This window comes from Atta cephalotes, assembly GCF_000143395.1.
Source record: "Atta cephalotes unplaced genomic scaffold scaffold00041, whole genome shotgun sequence".
Taxonomy (NCBI): Eukaryota; Metazoa; Arthropoda; class Insecta; order Hymenoptera; family Formicidae; genus Atta; species Atta cephalotes.
The window spans coordinates 1,832,429-1,851,115 of NW_012130105.1; the positions used below are offsets into that span (position 1 = coordinate 1,832,429).

At 33.4% G+C, this 18,687-nt stretch overlaps 1 protein-coding gene across 1 annotated transcript in view; it reads left to right on the top strand.

Moving 5' to 3' along the window:
* Positions 1-18,687, top strand: part of LOC105622210 (RNA pseudouridylate synthase domain-containing protein 2-like) — a 129,237-nt gene that overhangs the window by 99,493 nt on the left and 11,057 nt on the right. The window contains exon 4 of the mRNA XM_012203636.1: positions 559-781. Within this exon, the coding sequence (XP_012059026.1) occupies positions 559-781 (223 nt within the window). The remainder of the gene's footprint in view (positions 1-558; positions 782-18,687) is intronic.

The following is an 18,687-nucleotide window of genomic DNA, read 5'->3' on the forward strand; positions in this document are numbered from 1 at the left end:
GAGAGAGAGAGAAAGAGAGAGAGGAAAAAGCGAAATCAGGAAATAACACGTCCGCAGAAGAAGCATTTGAAGCACGAATTTCCAAGTCAATCGCTATCGGAGTAACAGGATGTCCCAGAAATTTAAATATGCCCTTTTCCTTTTCTTTTATCCGGGAAAGATACGAAAGAGAAAGAAGCGATCGATTTTATGTTAATTTTAACGTAAATTTCGCCCACAAAAGCAATCATCCTTGGAACGACACGATAATAGATTCGCAAATAACAGCGACATTTTTATGTATCCGTTGCAGTGATTTATTATGTGATTCCGCTTCGAAGACATTATATTCTCGTAATTCACGTTCGCCTTGGAGTACGCTTGGGCGCCAACTTGGATGCTAATCTCCGATTAATTGCGGGCGAGTGCCTGCGGCAATCGCGCGAATCATTTCGTAACGTAACTAATATAAGCCGTTAAGCCTCGTGACATTTAAAGACGGCTTACGGAATTCGAAGTAATTATCGTTCTCTCTCTCTTATCGGTCTTCATGGTCATTCCCGGCATTGTATGTTTCAGGTCTCCGTAAGGTATATCCTTATTACTTTACCTTCACGACATTCACGAAAGGTCGATGGGTCGGCGAGAAGATCCTGGAAGTCTTCGCAAGGGAATTCCGTGCCCATCCAGCCGAGGAATACGAGAGATGTATTCGCGCTGGCACCCTGACAGTCAACTATCAAAAGGTGGACGTCGATTACAGGTTACGGCACAACGATCTTCTGGCTAACGTTGTCCACAGGTATGTGAACATTCCGTTGAAAGGAATCGACCATATCGCTTTTTCTTGCGTCGTATAATTTTTGCGAGCGTTTGTCACCGTCGTCGACGTTGTCGTTGTCGTCGCCATCGCCAACACGATAGTCTGTTCCTCGCGATTTCTCGTGGCAAATGTCAAATAACTATTGTTGAGAAAAGCATTGTCGACTCTCGAAAGTTTGATTGAATCGCGAAAATTGACAACGGCACGCCGAGCTGCGAATTAAAGGAAAAATCTACGTTAGAAACTTTGCGTTCTTTCACGGAAAGAATGGATTTGCTAAAGTATTTAAAAGTATTAAAAAATTTAGCTAGATGTAGATCTGAAAGTAATCCTAGAATGCTACATCTGTGTAAATTTTACATACAAATGAGCGAGAGCATTAAACATTAAACTACATGGAAAGGAACGATTTGCTAGAGAAAGAACTGAAGTCTTTAAAAATTTAAGTGCGATTCACTTCGTTGCAAATGCTTCGTTGATCAAGCAGGAGAAAGACTTTTACGAATATGACCAATCAAATAATGCTTCAAAATATTTGCAGTATTAATTGAATCACACCATTAGCTAGATACAGATTTGAAAATAATTTTGTTGTATCATCAAAATAATTACGTAGGACTTTCAAGCATGATGAATGATGCTGTTCTGAAAAAGTTTTAATATTCTACCAATCTTCTTCATATTAGCATCCTTCATATTATTTTGATCAGCAAATCAGAAAAAGTTAATTACTTAATTATGGAATTTTAGAATAAGAAATTTGTAACAACTATGATGTGAAATATAGAAAAACTTGTTACATTAATCAAGAGAGATTTATTTCTTCATAAAATTTCGTAAAATTTTACGAAATTATAATTTATTTTTTAAATTCTCGATAGCAATACTGTATGACTTAATAGCAATATTGTTCTAAGATTAAACATTGATGACAATGACTGTAAAAACATTCTATTAATGAGTTTGAGCGTTCTACATAATTATTTTGATAAACAAAATTATTTTCAGATTTATATCTGGCTTTTTTAAATACTTCAACAAAATCATTTTTTCGTATATTTAGTTATTCATATATTTATAATTATTCGTATTTATATTTGATCGCAAATACGCAATACTGCGACACATAAAAGTGGATGTTATTCGATATTTTTCTTTTTTCTTTTTTTTTTTAACAAAGTAGATTTCAGGTACATATTTAAAATGGCATTTCATAATACTAAAGTGTTGTACTTATTATTCGATAAAAGGCACGTACCTTTATACATTTATACAGGGCGCACGCTACGTATAACGCTGGGTTCTCGGTATCGCTTTAAATCCACTTTTTCTTGGTTGGAAGCTTGTTTATCGGTCGACGCGGGAATTTCAGCCGACATTGGGCAAACTTCGGCGTACATATTTAACGAAGCCTATTGGCCCCATATAACTCCAGGTTAGCTTCCGCAGGAATTTACTTTGATTTCAGAAGAGCCCCGGGAATTTCGCGAATCTTGTCAAGCGCGCGCAAATGAGATCGGGTTTAATTTCGGGAATTTCTGGGTTATCCGCTTAAAGCTTGTTTCATCCGCACAAAACGTAATGTATCATTGTGATCGACAAGTTATATCGCTGAGAAGGATTATCCTTAGCTTACACATAGATTTTTAGCTATGTTCTCGTCTAAATTATATCCGCGAGGCTGGAGGTATGACGTAACGAAATACGATCGACAGCCAGCCCGGTGCGAGTTGTGTTTGCACGTTACGTTATATTATGTGGGAAGGTATCTAATGCGGATCAAATTTAGTTGATTTACACGAGACGGAAACGCATGCGTGGAAAGCGGCTCGGCTAAAGCGGGCAACATCGGATTAGTGCCGGGATTACATTGGTGCTTGAAACAGAAATCTAAAATGCATAATCCGTATATAAACGGTTTAATTCGCTTACGCCAGAGCACATCCGTTATTCATAATGCGGGAAGATGGACAGAAGCCGAGAGTATTCACATTTTCCTATCATAACTATCTGTAATATTTCGGGATGCCTCAAGTAGACCAGGGAGTCATTCAACTTTTTATCTTGAGCGAAAAGATGAAAAGTGAAATATTTTTTATGTGTGTGCATATCTACATACATAAAAATACCAGAGAGTTGCGGGATAACGCCGTGTCGTGATCCATTGCTAATGTCATTAGCAATGGATTACGACACGGCGATAACTCATAAACCTTCTGGCATCTTTCGAAGTAAATACCCGTGGAAGCCTCAAAAGCACACACAGAAAAATACTATATGTAAATAATAATTACTTATTTCAAATATATATTTTAAATGTCAGTAAATCTATTATAAGTTTATCACAAGCATCAAATTTATTCAAATTTATTCAAATTTATTTTGAATTCTGATAAGTTTAATACTTCAATCAAGATTATTAAATTAAAATAAATTCAATTTGATTATTATATAAAGTCGCTTCTTCGATCAATTATATATTTTAACAAAATTTTCATTTTGATAACAATGAGTTCTTTTTTAATTTATAAATAATAAGTATATTTTAAATTTATCAAGGAAAAATTCTTTATTAAAAATAATCATTACTTAAAAGGAAGAAAATAAATTGAGTAATCATTTTTCTTTGCAGAAGAATGATATTTTTTTGTGCATACAAAAAATGTTCATTTTTCCGTGTTAGAGAAAAAGTTGACGTGTTTGACCTCCTGACAGGTCTTTTGGCTTTGTAAAGTAAAACAGGATGCGATCGAGGAAAGTCCAGGACGACGATGTAACGCGCAGGAAATGCGCGCAACGATGGCGTGCGGTCGAAAGGCGCGGCGGTAGGTCCAACGAACTCGTAAATCATTCGCTTCTCCTTACTTGAAGCAGTGTAGATAAGAGTAGCCTCGGTGGATCCTCTTCGTGCGCACGAAGGCCGGGAACCACATGGCCGGGACTCATATGATTATCCTTGGCACGGATATATAAGAATCTAATATGCCGTGAGTGCACACGCCGCGCTCTCTCGCTCTCGAGCGCGTTTTTAAACGCGCCAACGCTCAACGAGGTATCGGCATGGTTATCGCAGGGAACATGGATGCGTCGAGTAGCTTCTGCTTCGTCGTTCTAAGATAAGCGCGCGAAGGAGTCTCGAGATTCTGCGAACGTCTCGCAAAGATGAATGCATCATATTTCGAAAGAAGAAAAAAAATGCGAATGAAATAAATCTTTCTTTCCCTCTTTCCTCTGTCATCATTTTGTTCACGAGTGCAGCAGTTCTCGTTGACGCTGACGTACGGAAGCTGGATTAAATTATTTCACGTCTTGCACGCCGCTAATACAGTCTGCCCGCTTGCATGCTAATTCCAGCAATTATCCTGGCAATTGTACTTTTCAGACGCGCGCTCGCGACACGCGGACCATTCGTGTTCTACATTTTGCCGCGTGTCTCCATCGTCGTTATAATGGCAAATTCCGGAGTTAATTCGTAGCTCACGAGAACGATATTTTTTTCTCTACGTCGATTTTTCATGTCGACGTCCAAGCTGACAACGCTAAAATGTATTTCCGTACAGAGTTTTTGCGCGTCGATTGAATTTCCGATGGGCAAGCGAAGTTAACGGGGTGAAGGCCGGAGTATAGGATAGTTAGTAATAAACAATGAGATTCATGCAAAGAGGATGATTTTGCTGAAGTATCTAAAAATTTAGATATAAAATTTAACTAGATAAAAATTTTGCTCTCTTCAAAATTTAAAATTAAATTCATACTCTCTAAATCAATGGATAATATCAAATTATATTAGTCTCCTATTGAGTATGCCATTGAATAATTAGTAAAATTCAATTGAAAAAAAAATTTTGAATATTATGTAATTATAAAATACCGATATTTATACGTTAGTGTAGTTCCAATAACATATGCATTGAATTTATATACACTAAAGTAAGATTAGGGATTCTATTATTATATTTCATTAATGTTGAATTTCATTGAATTTAGTAATTATCAGTACTTAGCTCTGATAATCAGAGATTATTCAGCTAAAAAGTAAATTATACCTAATTTGAGTTATTTTTAATCGTATTTGTATCGCCACTGTTCCTACTCAATATGTTGTTCAATTCAATTAAAATGAACTTTAAGAAAATGAATTAAATTTGATTCAAATTAAATTTATTATTTATTAAGTGTATATAATATGTTATGTAATATGGACAATGTTCACTTTGAAACTTAATTACAGAAATGAATTGTTTTCACAACACAAATGGAAATTAAAAACAACAAAATGTTATCTTAAAAGGATTATTATTATTCCTGATATCTAATAGTATATAGACTCGAAAATAGTTTTGTTGAATCATCAAATTAATTATGTAAGGAACTCATGATGATTCAACAAATTTTGACATTCAGTAATCAATTTGAGTTACATAATCTTTTTGATAGTCTAATAAAATTATTTTCAGATCTATATTTATCTAAATGTTTAGATATTCCAACAAAACTTTTCTTTTCATGTGGCGTGACATTAGGAAATTTAGAAAAAGGCGTTTCTGAGATAAGATTGAGAAAACTCTCCTTCGATCACGCGGAAACCCTGACCTCATCGAAGAAGTGAACAATCGGGTGATTCTTTATAAGTAAAGCTGCTTTCCTTTTAGAAAATACAGTTGACACAAATGTCGTTCTATTCTTCTTCAATGAATAACAAAACTAGAACAACATTTGTGTTACCTGTTTCTTTTAAAAAGAAAAGCAGTTTAAAATGCTTGATCATTCGAGTGTCGAAACGTTGTCGATTTGTCGCGCGATATCGCGAATTGTACACGTTGTTCTGCATTTGGGAACACGGGACTCCACAATTAAAATGGCAAATATAATCTAGGTCAGCTGTGGGAGTCCGCAATGCACATCGGCATGATGCGACCAGCAGCGATATCTCTCGTTCATATTTACGTTATCGGAACAATTACGTTACGCGCGTGTTACATAAAGACGGAATACAAATATTGGGGAGGAGTAGAGAGGAGCAACATCACCGAACCGACCGTGGATTGTTACGATAGTCGAACAATTGTGGAGATGGATGGAAAGTAAATTGGCAGTCTGCAACACCACCTGCCGTTGGTGACGTTACGTTGTTGTTGTCATGTTTCGATACGCATTCGCGATTCTTACGGCGTAGATGTGACGCGCAAATTTCGCGAGCGAGTGGAGCACTTGCGGAAAAAGAACATTTTTTGGCAAGAATACGCCAAAAGGCATAGGAAACGCACTATGAATTTTCGCGTCGAAGATATATCCCACTGCACTTCGCGCTACCAGTAGGTACTCTTGTATTTTTGCAAAAATAATTGTATCTTCACAGTTGGAAAATTTATGTTAAAATTAATGTATTTCACAAATTTCAAATGGTCTACGCAATTTTTTATATTAATTTAATACAAGATAAATGTTAAAAAGTAACATAAATATTGTGTATAAATTAACACAAAAATGTAATACTGATACAATTGATGAGCAAACTATGAAAACATATTTTCTCAGTAAAATTAACATTTATTATAAATTAATACTTAGAATTCTATCTTATTTATATTTTAAAATACGTTTTTTTTATGTTATTAATTCATTTATTCATAAATTGTGTTATTTTAATATTAAATATTTAATATTAATTTAATATTAAATAAGAATGTTGAATATAATTTAACATAAAATATTTAACTAACGTAATCACATTATCGAATTAAATTAACACTCAAATATATTAAAAATTTAACATAAAATTTTAACAAAGACTTGTGTGAACCAATAAAGTTTTTTGCAAATGGAACCGTTCTTAACTACATATTATTAACTATTATTTAAATGTTTAATATGTATATCGAGCTTCAAAAAAGCGATTGTAGATTTATTCCTAAAAAATACTACTTTAAATGTATATAAAATAAAAAAAAGTACTTTTTTATTAAAACATTCAATTTAAGTTACAATTAATAACAGATTTTTTCTTTGATATATATAAAACGTCTGTAAAAAATTTGAAAAAAGTCAGTTGACGTTCTTTACTTGTGAGTGTGCTAAATTAATTTTTTTTTAATTATCTGAAGAATAAAATTACGATGGGCTAGATTGTTTTCCGCTCTTCTAATTTCTTCCTTTCGAAAACGTTACATCTCTTAGCTGCAAACATTTATCGATTTTTTTTCTCGAAAACTTTTAAGTTAACATCATATGTTTAAATTCGTTTGATCACTGTCACAGAATCAGGAATATCCGCAGACGAAGGAAAGGCTCCGATGTTTCCTTTCTAACAGCGTGTCTTCCCTTGGGAGAATTCATGTTGGTTAAGAGGAAAGCAAGAGACGACTTTGGTAATCTTGCCTCGAGGGCGAGAAAGTTGAAACAGCGACCGATGTTTCGAAGGACACGATGTCGTTCGCACATTCGACGGTGCAGATACGCGAAAGACACAATCGTCGATGTCGCAATTACACTTCGGCAACACAGCTGGATAACACGAAACCTTTCGCAATCGGCTCCGTTCGGGCATCCATCACTATGTCGGCACCGGTGCGATTCCGTGTTGATTCCGATTTCATGAATCCGGAAAATTGCTTCCTAAAGTAGTCATGAATCACCTGGTAAACAACGCGATGTTTGTGACGTCAAATCGTCGATGGGAATCCTTTTCTCTTGAGAATGCGGATTAATCGATTCCGTGAATACTTGATCGCCGTGAATGTCATGGTAATTAATGTAACAAGACAGACGTCATAGCGCATTATCGTGTTTCTTCAGGCATTCGCGTTAGAAAAACACGTCCCTGATTCGCTCCGAGCAATAAGGAAAAAGTTTTTCTTTCTTATCTTAGTTACAAGAAACAGAAGGTCTATGTTAATTAGAAAATTATGGAAATTATGGAAATTTGATTATTATCTGTTGAATATGGCCGTGAGCGAATAGCTGATTATTAACTCATAAACTAGAGATAGAGATCTGAAGGTTTGTCAAGCACATCGAATGTTTTCGACGTATTGTCAGAAATAATAGCTCTACGAATGGAGCATGTCGAGAATTTCAGTGGCAGAGACGCGTCGTTTTCCGTTGCCATTTTTCAATTAATGTCCCGATGTTCGTAGTACCCGCGATCGATAGTCCAGAATAGTCTCTCAAAAGGGTCTTTGGAGAAAACTCGTGGGCGTGACGAGTGTCGAGTCTGCTCGTTACTAGCCTTCATTCCAGAATCGTTCCTCGGGATCGTCCTGGTCTACCTACGTTGTTACGGACGCTCTCTCGCATCTTTCCCGGTGATGCGGGAAATTAGGTGGGATGATTCAATTAACCGGAAGAGCCCCTCCGTAGGCGAACGATTCGCTTTACCGTCAGCGCCGTGTAATTTCGCAGGAGAGTTGGTCCCCGTCGATGCATCGGCCGTAGAATGCGGCGCATTGAATAAGATACGCGTCTCTTCGCCTTCATCTCGCTATCTTCTGAACGATTAATCTTTCCGAGCTTCTTCTCGCAATATCGACCATGTCACCGTTTTCTCCAACGCGGAACGTCTTGTGGAACGTCTTACAAAATGTGTTACGGAATGCGTCGGCCCGATCGTAACATTTGTTGAAGAAGTAATCCGGTTAATATCCGCTTTCTGATCGACTCTCGACGGATTCGGCCGAGTCACGAATGAAGAGTAATCAGCGTGAAGATCGATCGCGAAAACACGTGACGCCGTGGTGGTGCAAGGAGCTAGAGAAGCAGGGGTGCGCAACTGAAATATGTTAAAGCAACATAATACAATATACTGAAAAAAATATACTAAATTTTAATAAATATGTTTAAATAGTATTAATTAGGATTATGTTTGAATAGTAATAACTGCTCCTATTACTTCATTCCTATTATTATGCTTTTATATTTAAATAAGTCACAAAGAACAGATAAATAAAAAAAAGGTATATTTTTTTATTAAATTGAATTTTTAATGTATATATTATTAAAAATAATATTCTTTAAAATTAAATTAAAAATAATATTTTTTAACTATGAAAGTATAATGAACATTTTTTGAAAGATACATATTACAATTTAGAATTTATGTGAGTAATCCCAGTAATATCGCAAAATTTTAAGCTTGTCCCTATTAGTCCTCTGTATTGGAGTTAACAACATTGTGCTATGAGTACATTGAAATTGTAAGAATAATTAAAATAATGATTTATTCACTAATAACTTAAACAACTAATAGCTTACTTCGACTATCTTTTTTAGTAATTATACTTTTAGTAATTATATTACGTTAAAATAATTCAAATGTGGATAAGCACTTAAATTGAGAATACATTAATAAGGATTCATTGCCCTTTGAAAGGCATATTAATTAGGATAAAACATTTTCTTTATCTTTATCAAAAACATTTTAAAACATTAACATTTCTAAATTAAAAAAAATTATAAAAAAGAAATAGTTGAAAAACTAATATTGATTTTAAACAAACAAAATTAAAACTACAATACTTAATAATTAATTTAATTAATTTAATAAGCAAGTTGGCTTAAAGGCACATTAATAGGTATAGTTGTCCTATATATTTACTAAATGTGAACATATATTTATTTGATATAAGAACTATTAATTCGATGTATCATTTTTTTATTGAATAAATATTTATTTATAAGTAAACATTTAATAGTACTATTTGAACAAACGCTTATTAAAATTTAATAAATTCCTTTTCAATATACATAATAATACAGTATAATAATACAGTATAATAATACAATGCGATGAAAGAAGAAAACAGGGGATCTTGTTCGAATTTTATTCACGTCAATCGAATAGAGACTCTGAAAAAAATATTTGGTTGGACGGATCAGATTCTAATTATATAAATCAGAATTTTAGTTCTCTCAACTGGAATAGTAGATTCAATTAAAAAATTCTGATTTATCTATATTTAATCAGAATTCCGAATAATCAAATCAGATATTTTTCTCAGTGTATAAATTATTAAGAATTAATAGATGACTTGAGGAAAATGTCGGGCATCGCGCACCCCTGGGCTCAAAGCATGGAAATCCATGCGCGATCAGCGAACGATAAGGCAGGACACCTGCGGGCATTCTGCTTACGTGTTGCGGACACAAGGGTGAAGCGCAGAAGGAGGTGCCCGACCTCCAACCTCCGTTCCGATACCATCGTGCACCCGGTCCATGCTAATAAATCAACCTGTCGCCGGACTTCCAGTCGCGCCCTCGACCCGCGACACGCTTCTCTATCGCTTCTGTGCATCACCCACGATCTTTGCCGCACTACCTACTCTCGTATATAAGCCTTTGGTTTCGCTAAAAGCACCCGCTCCCTTCTGGCTAATTCGCGCGAAAATTGAATAATTTTACGCGATAGCAGAACAGATAAACTGTTTACCTGAATGCAATCATGAGGGGAGAGGAAGCGTATTTCTGCAAATGCAATCAAAAGAAATACCTGAATTCTACTCTCGTAGCACGAGCGATCTACCAATTATATCGCGATCACGAGGCGTATCTCATTATATACCAATTCTCGCGAGGATCGTGAGAAAACGCGATAAGGCGTTCTTTTTCAAAGATTAAGTGGAGAGAGAAGATTACCGCCTTCCTTCATGGAACGACCACGAAGTACTTTTTTTTTCTCACGGTGACTAACCGCGTTCTCAGTTAACGTATAATTTGCGATGAATTAATCTCTCGGTAGATTTAGTGGTCACGATTTGAAATTGGCGAGAAGTCGCCATCTATTACCGGTGGAAGTTACTGGCTCGTCTTACGATCTGTGTGTCTAAGAGTACGCGACAAGCTATTATACCTGCACGCTCAAACTAATTAAGATCTTAGAATTCTCATGAAATTCTAATTCAACGCTGTGGTCACGTCGCGAGGGAATCTATGTTGACTAACCGGGTTGATGTTATCTGTTTGCGCTTTTACATTTGTGCCATCTCTACGTTTTTCTAACAATATGTCAAAAGCATTTTCATTTGGTGACATGAAGAATCGGCGGATATCGGCTTATCGAATATTTGAAGCATTGAATAAAAATATCGTCTGACATTTTGTCACATTTTAAGTCAATAATAATTAGTTTAATATTATTTCAATGTCATAAGTGCACTGAGAAAAAAATAAATGAAATTTTTGAAGTTGCAATTTAATGTTATTATAAGCAGAATCTTTTAAGATGCTTATTAGCATCATTATGTCTGCAATTATATTTTTACTCTTTCCGTTTGTAATCTGGTATTTTTTGTCCATTCAAGAGGTTTGTGTGTTATTTGCGGCTGAATCAGTATACACTTTTGGAATTAAAAATGAGATAAATATTTGATATTTGACGAGAGCAAAAAAGAGAGTTCTAATATAATCTTGTTGCAGGAATGAAAAACAGTCATTAAGTTTTTGTTGTTCTATACTTTTAAAAAATGTGAAAAAATATAAGGTTACTTTTTAATACCTCTATTACATTACCAAAAAAAAAAGTTTTGAAGTAATTTAAATGTTAAAACTTTTATTTAAAAGAAATTAAAATTTGAGGGTGAAATTTTATTCATGCCAAAAAGAAACCCAAGTTACAGACTGAGAGTTAAATGAATGATTATGTAATTTGTGATGTTATTTTCAGCTTTAATTTATAATTATTTCAAGTTTAACAGATCAGGTTTATAGAATTGAAAAATTTATTTGTAAATCTATATATGAATATATTATTTACTCTTAGTATACACGATTTCGTAGTTTGTGTTTTGCTCATTTTTTTTTCTTTGAAAACTAAAAGCATTAAATAAGTTATAACATTTATATACAATTTTTTAAATATATATAACCTTAAGAAGTACTTTATAAAGATTTTAAAGTATATATAAGAATTATTTAATAATTTTTGTATAGAGTAACTGTCTCTATTAATGTGCCTTTTAGCCAATTTGCTTATTATTGAATTAATTATTAAATATTGTAACTTTAATTTTATCTGCTTGCAATCAATATCAGTTTTTTAATTACTTCTTTTTTTTTATAATATTTCTTTAATCTAAAAAGTGTTAATATTAGGTGTGGGAAAAAGTTCGTAGCGTTTTTCCCGTTAGATGGCATTAAAAAAACGCCACGAACTTTTTCCCACACCTAATACTTTGTAATGCTTTTGACAAAATAGACAACATGTTTTTGTCTCTATTAGTGAATCTAAGCGGATCCTAATTAATGTGCCTCCAATTTGTATGCCTATCTATATTTACTCATTTTAATATTATTATTGTATTTATTATACATTATATTAACATTATTATATTTTATTTTACTTATTAAAACAGATAATAAATTTAAGCTAATTGTTTATGTTAATATACATAAATAATTATTTCAATTATATTTATTTTAAAGTACAATCATAATACAACGTTCTCAGCGCCAATACAGGGCACATTATATTATAGGGACAAGCTTAAAATCTTGCGGTACGTATTACTGGATTCACATAAATTCCTCATATCTTTCGAAAAATATTTAAAATACTTTAATACTCAAAAATTAAAATATTATCTTCAGTATCGTAAGCATTAATTTAACTTAACAAAAAAAATTTTTTTTTTATTTATTTGTGCTAGTTTTCTTTATGACTTATCAAAATACAAAAGCACACTAATAAGGACAGGCACAGTAATTTGGGATTGTTATCCTATTTGTTAAAATAATAAAATTTAATGCGGAATTCATCGTGTTGTAAAAGACTGGAAAATCATGTATGTATACTGGCGAATTCATGGGAGGGAGAGGGGGAGGGGAGCATGACTTCTCTTGAAGTTTTCTTTTTTAAAAATATTTATAACACAAAGTGTTATATATATTTTTAATATTTTTGAAATGCTTAATTATAATTTTAATATTCTAAAAATATAATTTAATTTAAGGAACTCTTAGAAAATGTAGATTTTATTATGTTATTCTTCTTTTGTATTAATATAATTTTAACGTTAATATAATTTAAACGTTTTATAAATTATACATTTCAATAATACTTTTTCAATGTAATAATTTAAATAATAATTTAATATTCTATTTTGACTTTAAAAAAAATTTCGCTTGCGGTGCTCTTTCTGGATCTACTGATGATGCTTAACTGATAGTTAGGCATCAAGATTCGCTTTGAATAGGATTTGAAAACAGGATTTTTTTCTTTTATTGAAGTTGTATCGAATTTTATGACAATAGGATAAATCTTACCGATTTACGCGTAAAATACAATCAAATATATTTAGGTTATATCATGTTATTGCTAACAATGTTAATAGAGAAATAAAGTGACAACTATTACACGAAAATTTTGTTTAAATTAATATTTAACATGATACGACTAATACGTTTAAATCAATGTTTAACGCGATATGGCTATGAATACATAACCGTATGCACTGTATTATAATATTTTTTGAGAACGATCTAGGCCAAGTAACGAAGTAACCTAACTCCTCTCGGATCTTGACAGTTTCGAACTGCAATTAACTCTGCCACGTTCCCTCATGGTCCTTTATGTCAATCGGCCTTGTTCCTTACGTAGTAAGGCCGCTCATGTCGGATTCGGGCCGAGCTCGTGTCTAAATTCCAAGTGTTCCCGGAGTGTGTCTCGAGAGCGCATTCCGTCGTGACAAGACCCCGGCATTCGCCTGCAATCCGGCGGAATTAACGATCTACCTGCTTGCCGCTGAACTTTGCTGGGCGGTTTATCCTGCGGTCTGATCGCTCGATAATCGTTTTATGTCTGCGCGATCTTTTGTGCCTTTGGGAAATTTAACCGCGGAATCGACCTGTCTGTTTGGGCCTAAACGAAGCGAAATCGCGCGATGCTACTTCAGAAAGTAGCTAATGAGTCCTGGGAAAAATCATTTCTCGAGAGATAATCGAATGATTTCGCGGATAATCGGGAATTGTGGAAATAAAGAGGAGCCGCAGATTCTATGAATATAAAATAAAATTGTGTATGTATATATATATAGAGTTTAATAACAACGAAAAATAAAGATTAATTGCACCAAAATTTAACTAAATATTCAATAACCGCAAGTGAGAGAAAAATTCTATGCGGTTTGTGTGCTAAAATTTAACAAAGTAAATTATAGAAAATGAAGTATTGTCAAATAAAAGCTGTCGTTATAATGATTATATTCAATCATGTGTAAAGATAATGTTGTTCAACTTTAATAGATCTATTTTTAATATATCTATTCTACATAATGTCTGGAATTTAAATATCTTCAGGAGCGTGTAGAGGAGCGATAAACTAACTAAGAAAAAAAGTTCTGTAGAAATATACTCGTTTTTACTTCAGTTTGAAGAAAATCATAAAAGACAAAACGTAGTTGCTTCGTTTTTGCACTGCCTCTGAAGTATTATCGTACACGTCACTAAAATCATACATGAAAACAATAATAATTCCGTTTTCAGGTGAAAACTTTTTTATTTGTTTTTGTCTAGTGGGACCTTTTTTTTACCCAATAGATTAGATTAAATGCAGCCAGATAGACAGATTTTTTGGAGACTGACTTCTTTGATTATTTAGAAACATCCACCTGCAGCAACGGATTAAAATATGGTTTTAACTCGATGGATATCCTTATTATGGCAGAACTACTCGAGCTTGGCTAGACAGACATTTTCCAATGATGGATTAGATATGAAGGAGTAGTATCTTGGTTATCTTGTTCATCTGATCTAATACCACTGGATTTCTTTGTATGGAGGTCCTGAAGTAGGAAGTTTATTCGTTGTCAATCAACTCAAAAGAATAATTGAGAAATCGAAGCTGCAATACACCAAATATCACCAGATCAGTGTTTAGCTGCAACACGAGTTGTCCATACTAGATGTATTGCTGCAAGAGGCCAACATTTTGAACAATATTTACATTAAGCAAGTGAATAAATACAACGTGAATAAGTAATGAGAAAGTATAAAAATGAAAACTACATTTTGTTTTTTTTGCGATTTTCTCCAAAATGAAGTAAAAACGAGCATATCTCTACAGAACTTTTTTCTTAGTTTATCGATCCCCTACACATCCCGAAGTTTTGACATTTAAACCAGACACTTTGTATATCCAGAACTATTTAAAAAGCCTTTTTATATTAATTATATCATTATAAACACGGAAAGAACGATTTTGCTGAAATATCTAAATATTTAGATAGATATAAATCTGAAAATAATTTTGTTAGAAAATAATTATTACACCAAAATAATTACTAAGGAAATTTAGTATAATGAGCAACGCTGCAAAAAGTTGTGATCAAGGTATTCCAACAATCAGCTTAAGTTATTTTGATGGTTCAATAAAATTATTTTTAGATCTATTATCTAACTTATATTATCTAACTTTTTTTAAAATACTTCACTAAAACCTTTCTTTTCACGTACAATATCAATAATTGAAGCATTATACTTATATGTTTTTGGAATAAAATATTTCTAGTCAAATCAATTATTAGGTATAGATAATGGTTACAGTTTTGTATAGTTGAATCGCAATATGAAGCATTAGTATTAACTGAAATAATAGAACTGAATATAATGGATCTGAATAGCTTGGAAGATCTTGCGGGAAGTCGCCGACTAGACAATTAACTATAATACCAACATAAGTTCATCTGTCATAGTTGGTCGATCTGTTTCTCGATAATCATGTTATTCATTAGATGAGCATTCATCTTGATGGAACTTGATAGTTTGCGTGGTTGATTTTGAACAGTCACTAACTGCGGTTTCTACGATAAGCAGAGATCGCTTTGACACATTAAAGCGTATTGAACCGAATCGATGTTTCATGTATGAAACTGTTACTGACTCTATAACTGAAGGTAGAAATATGTATCAGTTACATCGATTCTCGATAAAAGCCTCCGATTTTATTGAATACATTGTTAAGTGAAAAAACAACTGAGAAGCAATTTTGCGATAGAGACATTAAAATTGTAATGAGGCGGGATAATTAATATATAATTGTCTGAAAATTAATATGCAACTGTCTGTCATTAACATTGAACAGATATTTCTCTTGTAGTTTCTTTAAAATTCTTCGTATTACAAAATGGAAATTGAGCTTATAGCAAAAATCGACAGATTAATCCGATGTTTTACCGATGTTTTATTGAAGGCTAATCTGGCGACAACCAATGATGACTCGTTACGTAAAAGTTGTTCGTCGGTGAATTCCCACGGTGACTCGCGCTGATTTCGTTAGAATATAGTTACCATAAATTTAACTGTGTCGGCGAAATCTCCTTGGAGAGAAGTGACTTCGTTTCGAAACACAGAGTGATACAATTACAGGCGGAGTCAGATGTTGTTTCCCTTCGCTATTTGTCCTTATGATCGGTCGGGCCAACAGCGGAATGTGATTACATTCATATATTAATTACGTGAATTATGTATGTATTAATTAGAATACACGGAGGGTCCACGGCGACTGCGTATCACGACCACGTAACATGACGCGTAGCATTCTCTTGCACACGTTACGTATCATTGATGCTGTTACACTGAAATTATGCGCCCTGAAATTTTAATGTCGCAAGCTCTCTAGTTTGCCACACCCCAGTATGTGCAGATTGCATGCACGAGCTCTATTACGTTACAAATTTTTTTTGACAAGAATGAGTGGATGCGTAAATGCACACAAATGACCGCGCAAAATCAAAATTAAATACACTGAGAAAAAGTTTTTATATAAACATACATTTATAAACATATATTATATCGGACTTAAATACATACACATTCTCTAACGAAAGAAATAAAAACAATTAAATTATTAATTTAGTCAAAAATGAACAATTTTTTCTCTCAGTGTAATTAAAAAAATTTTGTATCCTTCCGCATTATAAAATAGAGATAAACGAATTATGCAAATAAATTGCATAAGCGAAATGCATCAATGTGATTAATGTGATTGCGAAAGTAAAATCAATATTATTCGGTCATAATATAGGACTATAAACAGAAATATTTATATATATAGAAAAAAATATATGTACATTACATACCGCATATATTTCTATAATATATGCATTTCTATTTACAATAATGTAAATTTCTCTATACATTATTTGACATTGTCAATAGTGTGACGAAAAATAAAATATAATGAAGCTATCCTGACACGTTTGAAATGTATATTTAAGTAAACTGACATAGCATATGATACGCATAAAATTAAAAATCAGCAAAATAAACATTCGTTTTAAGCGGAAAATATCGGACACTCGTGCATCAACGTCGGGTATGCGCGCGAGCAAAGTCAATATTATTCGATTCATATATAGAACTATCTACACAACTGTGTGCGCGGAGTACCGAAATCTCCCAAAATTCATTCATTACCAAATAATTTTCTGTACGCTTCCTCGATTTCGTCGAGTTTACGATTTATTCGCAACCAGGCGTGTTGCAGCCATGGAAAATGCCCGACGAAAACACATGAGAGCGTAAGCGCTGTAATAATCATTCAGCAGGCTTTCCCGCGTGACCCGATGGTACAATTAACGCGTCTATATCTCTCGTCCGTGACGAAGCAGTGGGAAAGGCAACACGCGTGCGATAACGCATCGTGTGCCACATGCATTCTGGTTAATTGTTCAAAACCTCGTCTAATGATTCTATGTGTAACGAGATCGGTTTAGCGCATGCGATCTTTTTGTTCGCAACTTTTCAATCGCGATCGATCGCGTGTGTAAATTAATTTTTTAATGGCAAGATGGATTTTTAATTGGGGTTGAATCTAGATTTACTCTTTTTCCTTCAATTAATGTAAAAAATGGATAAAAAAGTAAATAACAACATGCAAAACTACATCCTCTGTTTTTGTAATCTCTGTTTCTGTAAATGAAAAAAGTGTCAAGTTATTAACTGATTTTAAATATTTGCAGTATATTATTAAATTCATTATGTTAAATTATATCCAATTTGAATTATTTTTAATTATTTCAGGCTCATTATTTACAGGCCGCCACTCGTTAATTTAACTACAACTATTATGTAACAATTCAAGAAATTGTATTAATTTGATTAAATTCAATTCATTATGTATTAATACGAACTCTGAAACTAATAGAAAGGAATTGACTTATATTTTGATATACATGAAAATTAAAAATAACAAAATGTTATTTAATTCAAGAGTTATTATTGCTCTTTTGGTAAATCCATTAAGAGAGATAAATCGAGAAATAAACTACTACTACTACTTTTTTTATCAAAGCGATCTTAGTGTTTAAATATTTCAGAGAGTAAATTTATATATCCAATTCTGTAAATCGCCAAAATCTTTTTTAATCTTGAAATACAATCATGAACAGAACTGGAGTAGTTATACCCTTTTGATATTTAACGATAAAACAATCAATTGATATTTAATGGTAAAACAATCAATTTTTTAACTGATGAAATCATGGTCGATCCCATTCGATCTTTACCGTTAGGGGAATTATTTAACGCAGAAAAATGTGTCGATGTCAAAAAGATGTAAAGCATCATCGATCATCCTTAAATCTACGGACTAAACCGCGTTTTCCGCGGACTAAAAGGCGTTTTCGCAATTTTGTTTATTGCGGCTGACCGCCAAAAATAAATTCCGTAGGCCGTCACCGCTGTTTCCCTTGTCGACTAACGAACAATAATCCTCCGTATTTTTTGGATCTGCAATAATTTATTGTCACGCTTTTGCATCGCCGTTCGATGCTATCTGTACCAATGATATTCTCAGCTCGCGTATATCTCGCAGTCGCGCGGAGATGTGTGTGTGTGTGTGTGTGTGTGTGTGTGTGTGTGTGTGTGTGTGTGTGTGTGTGTGTGTGTGTGTGTGT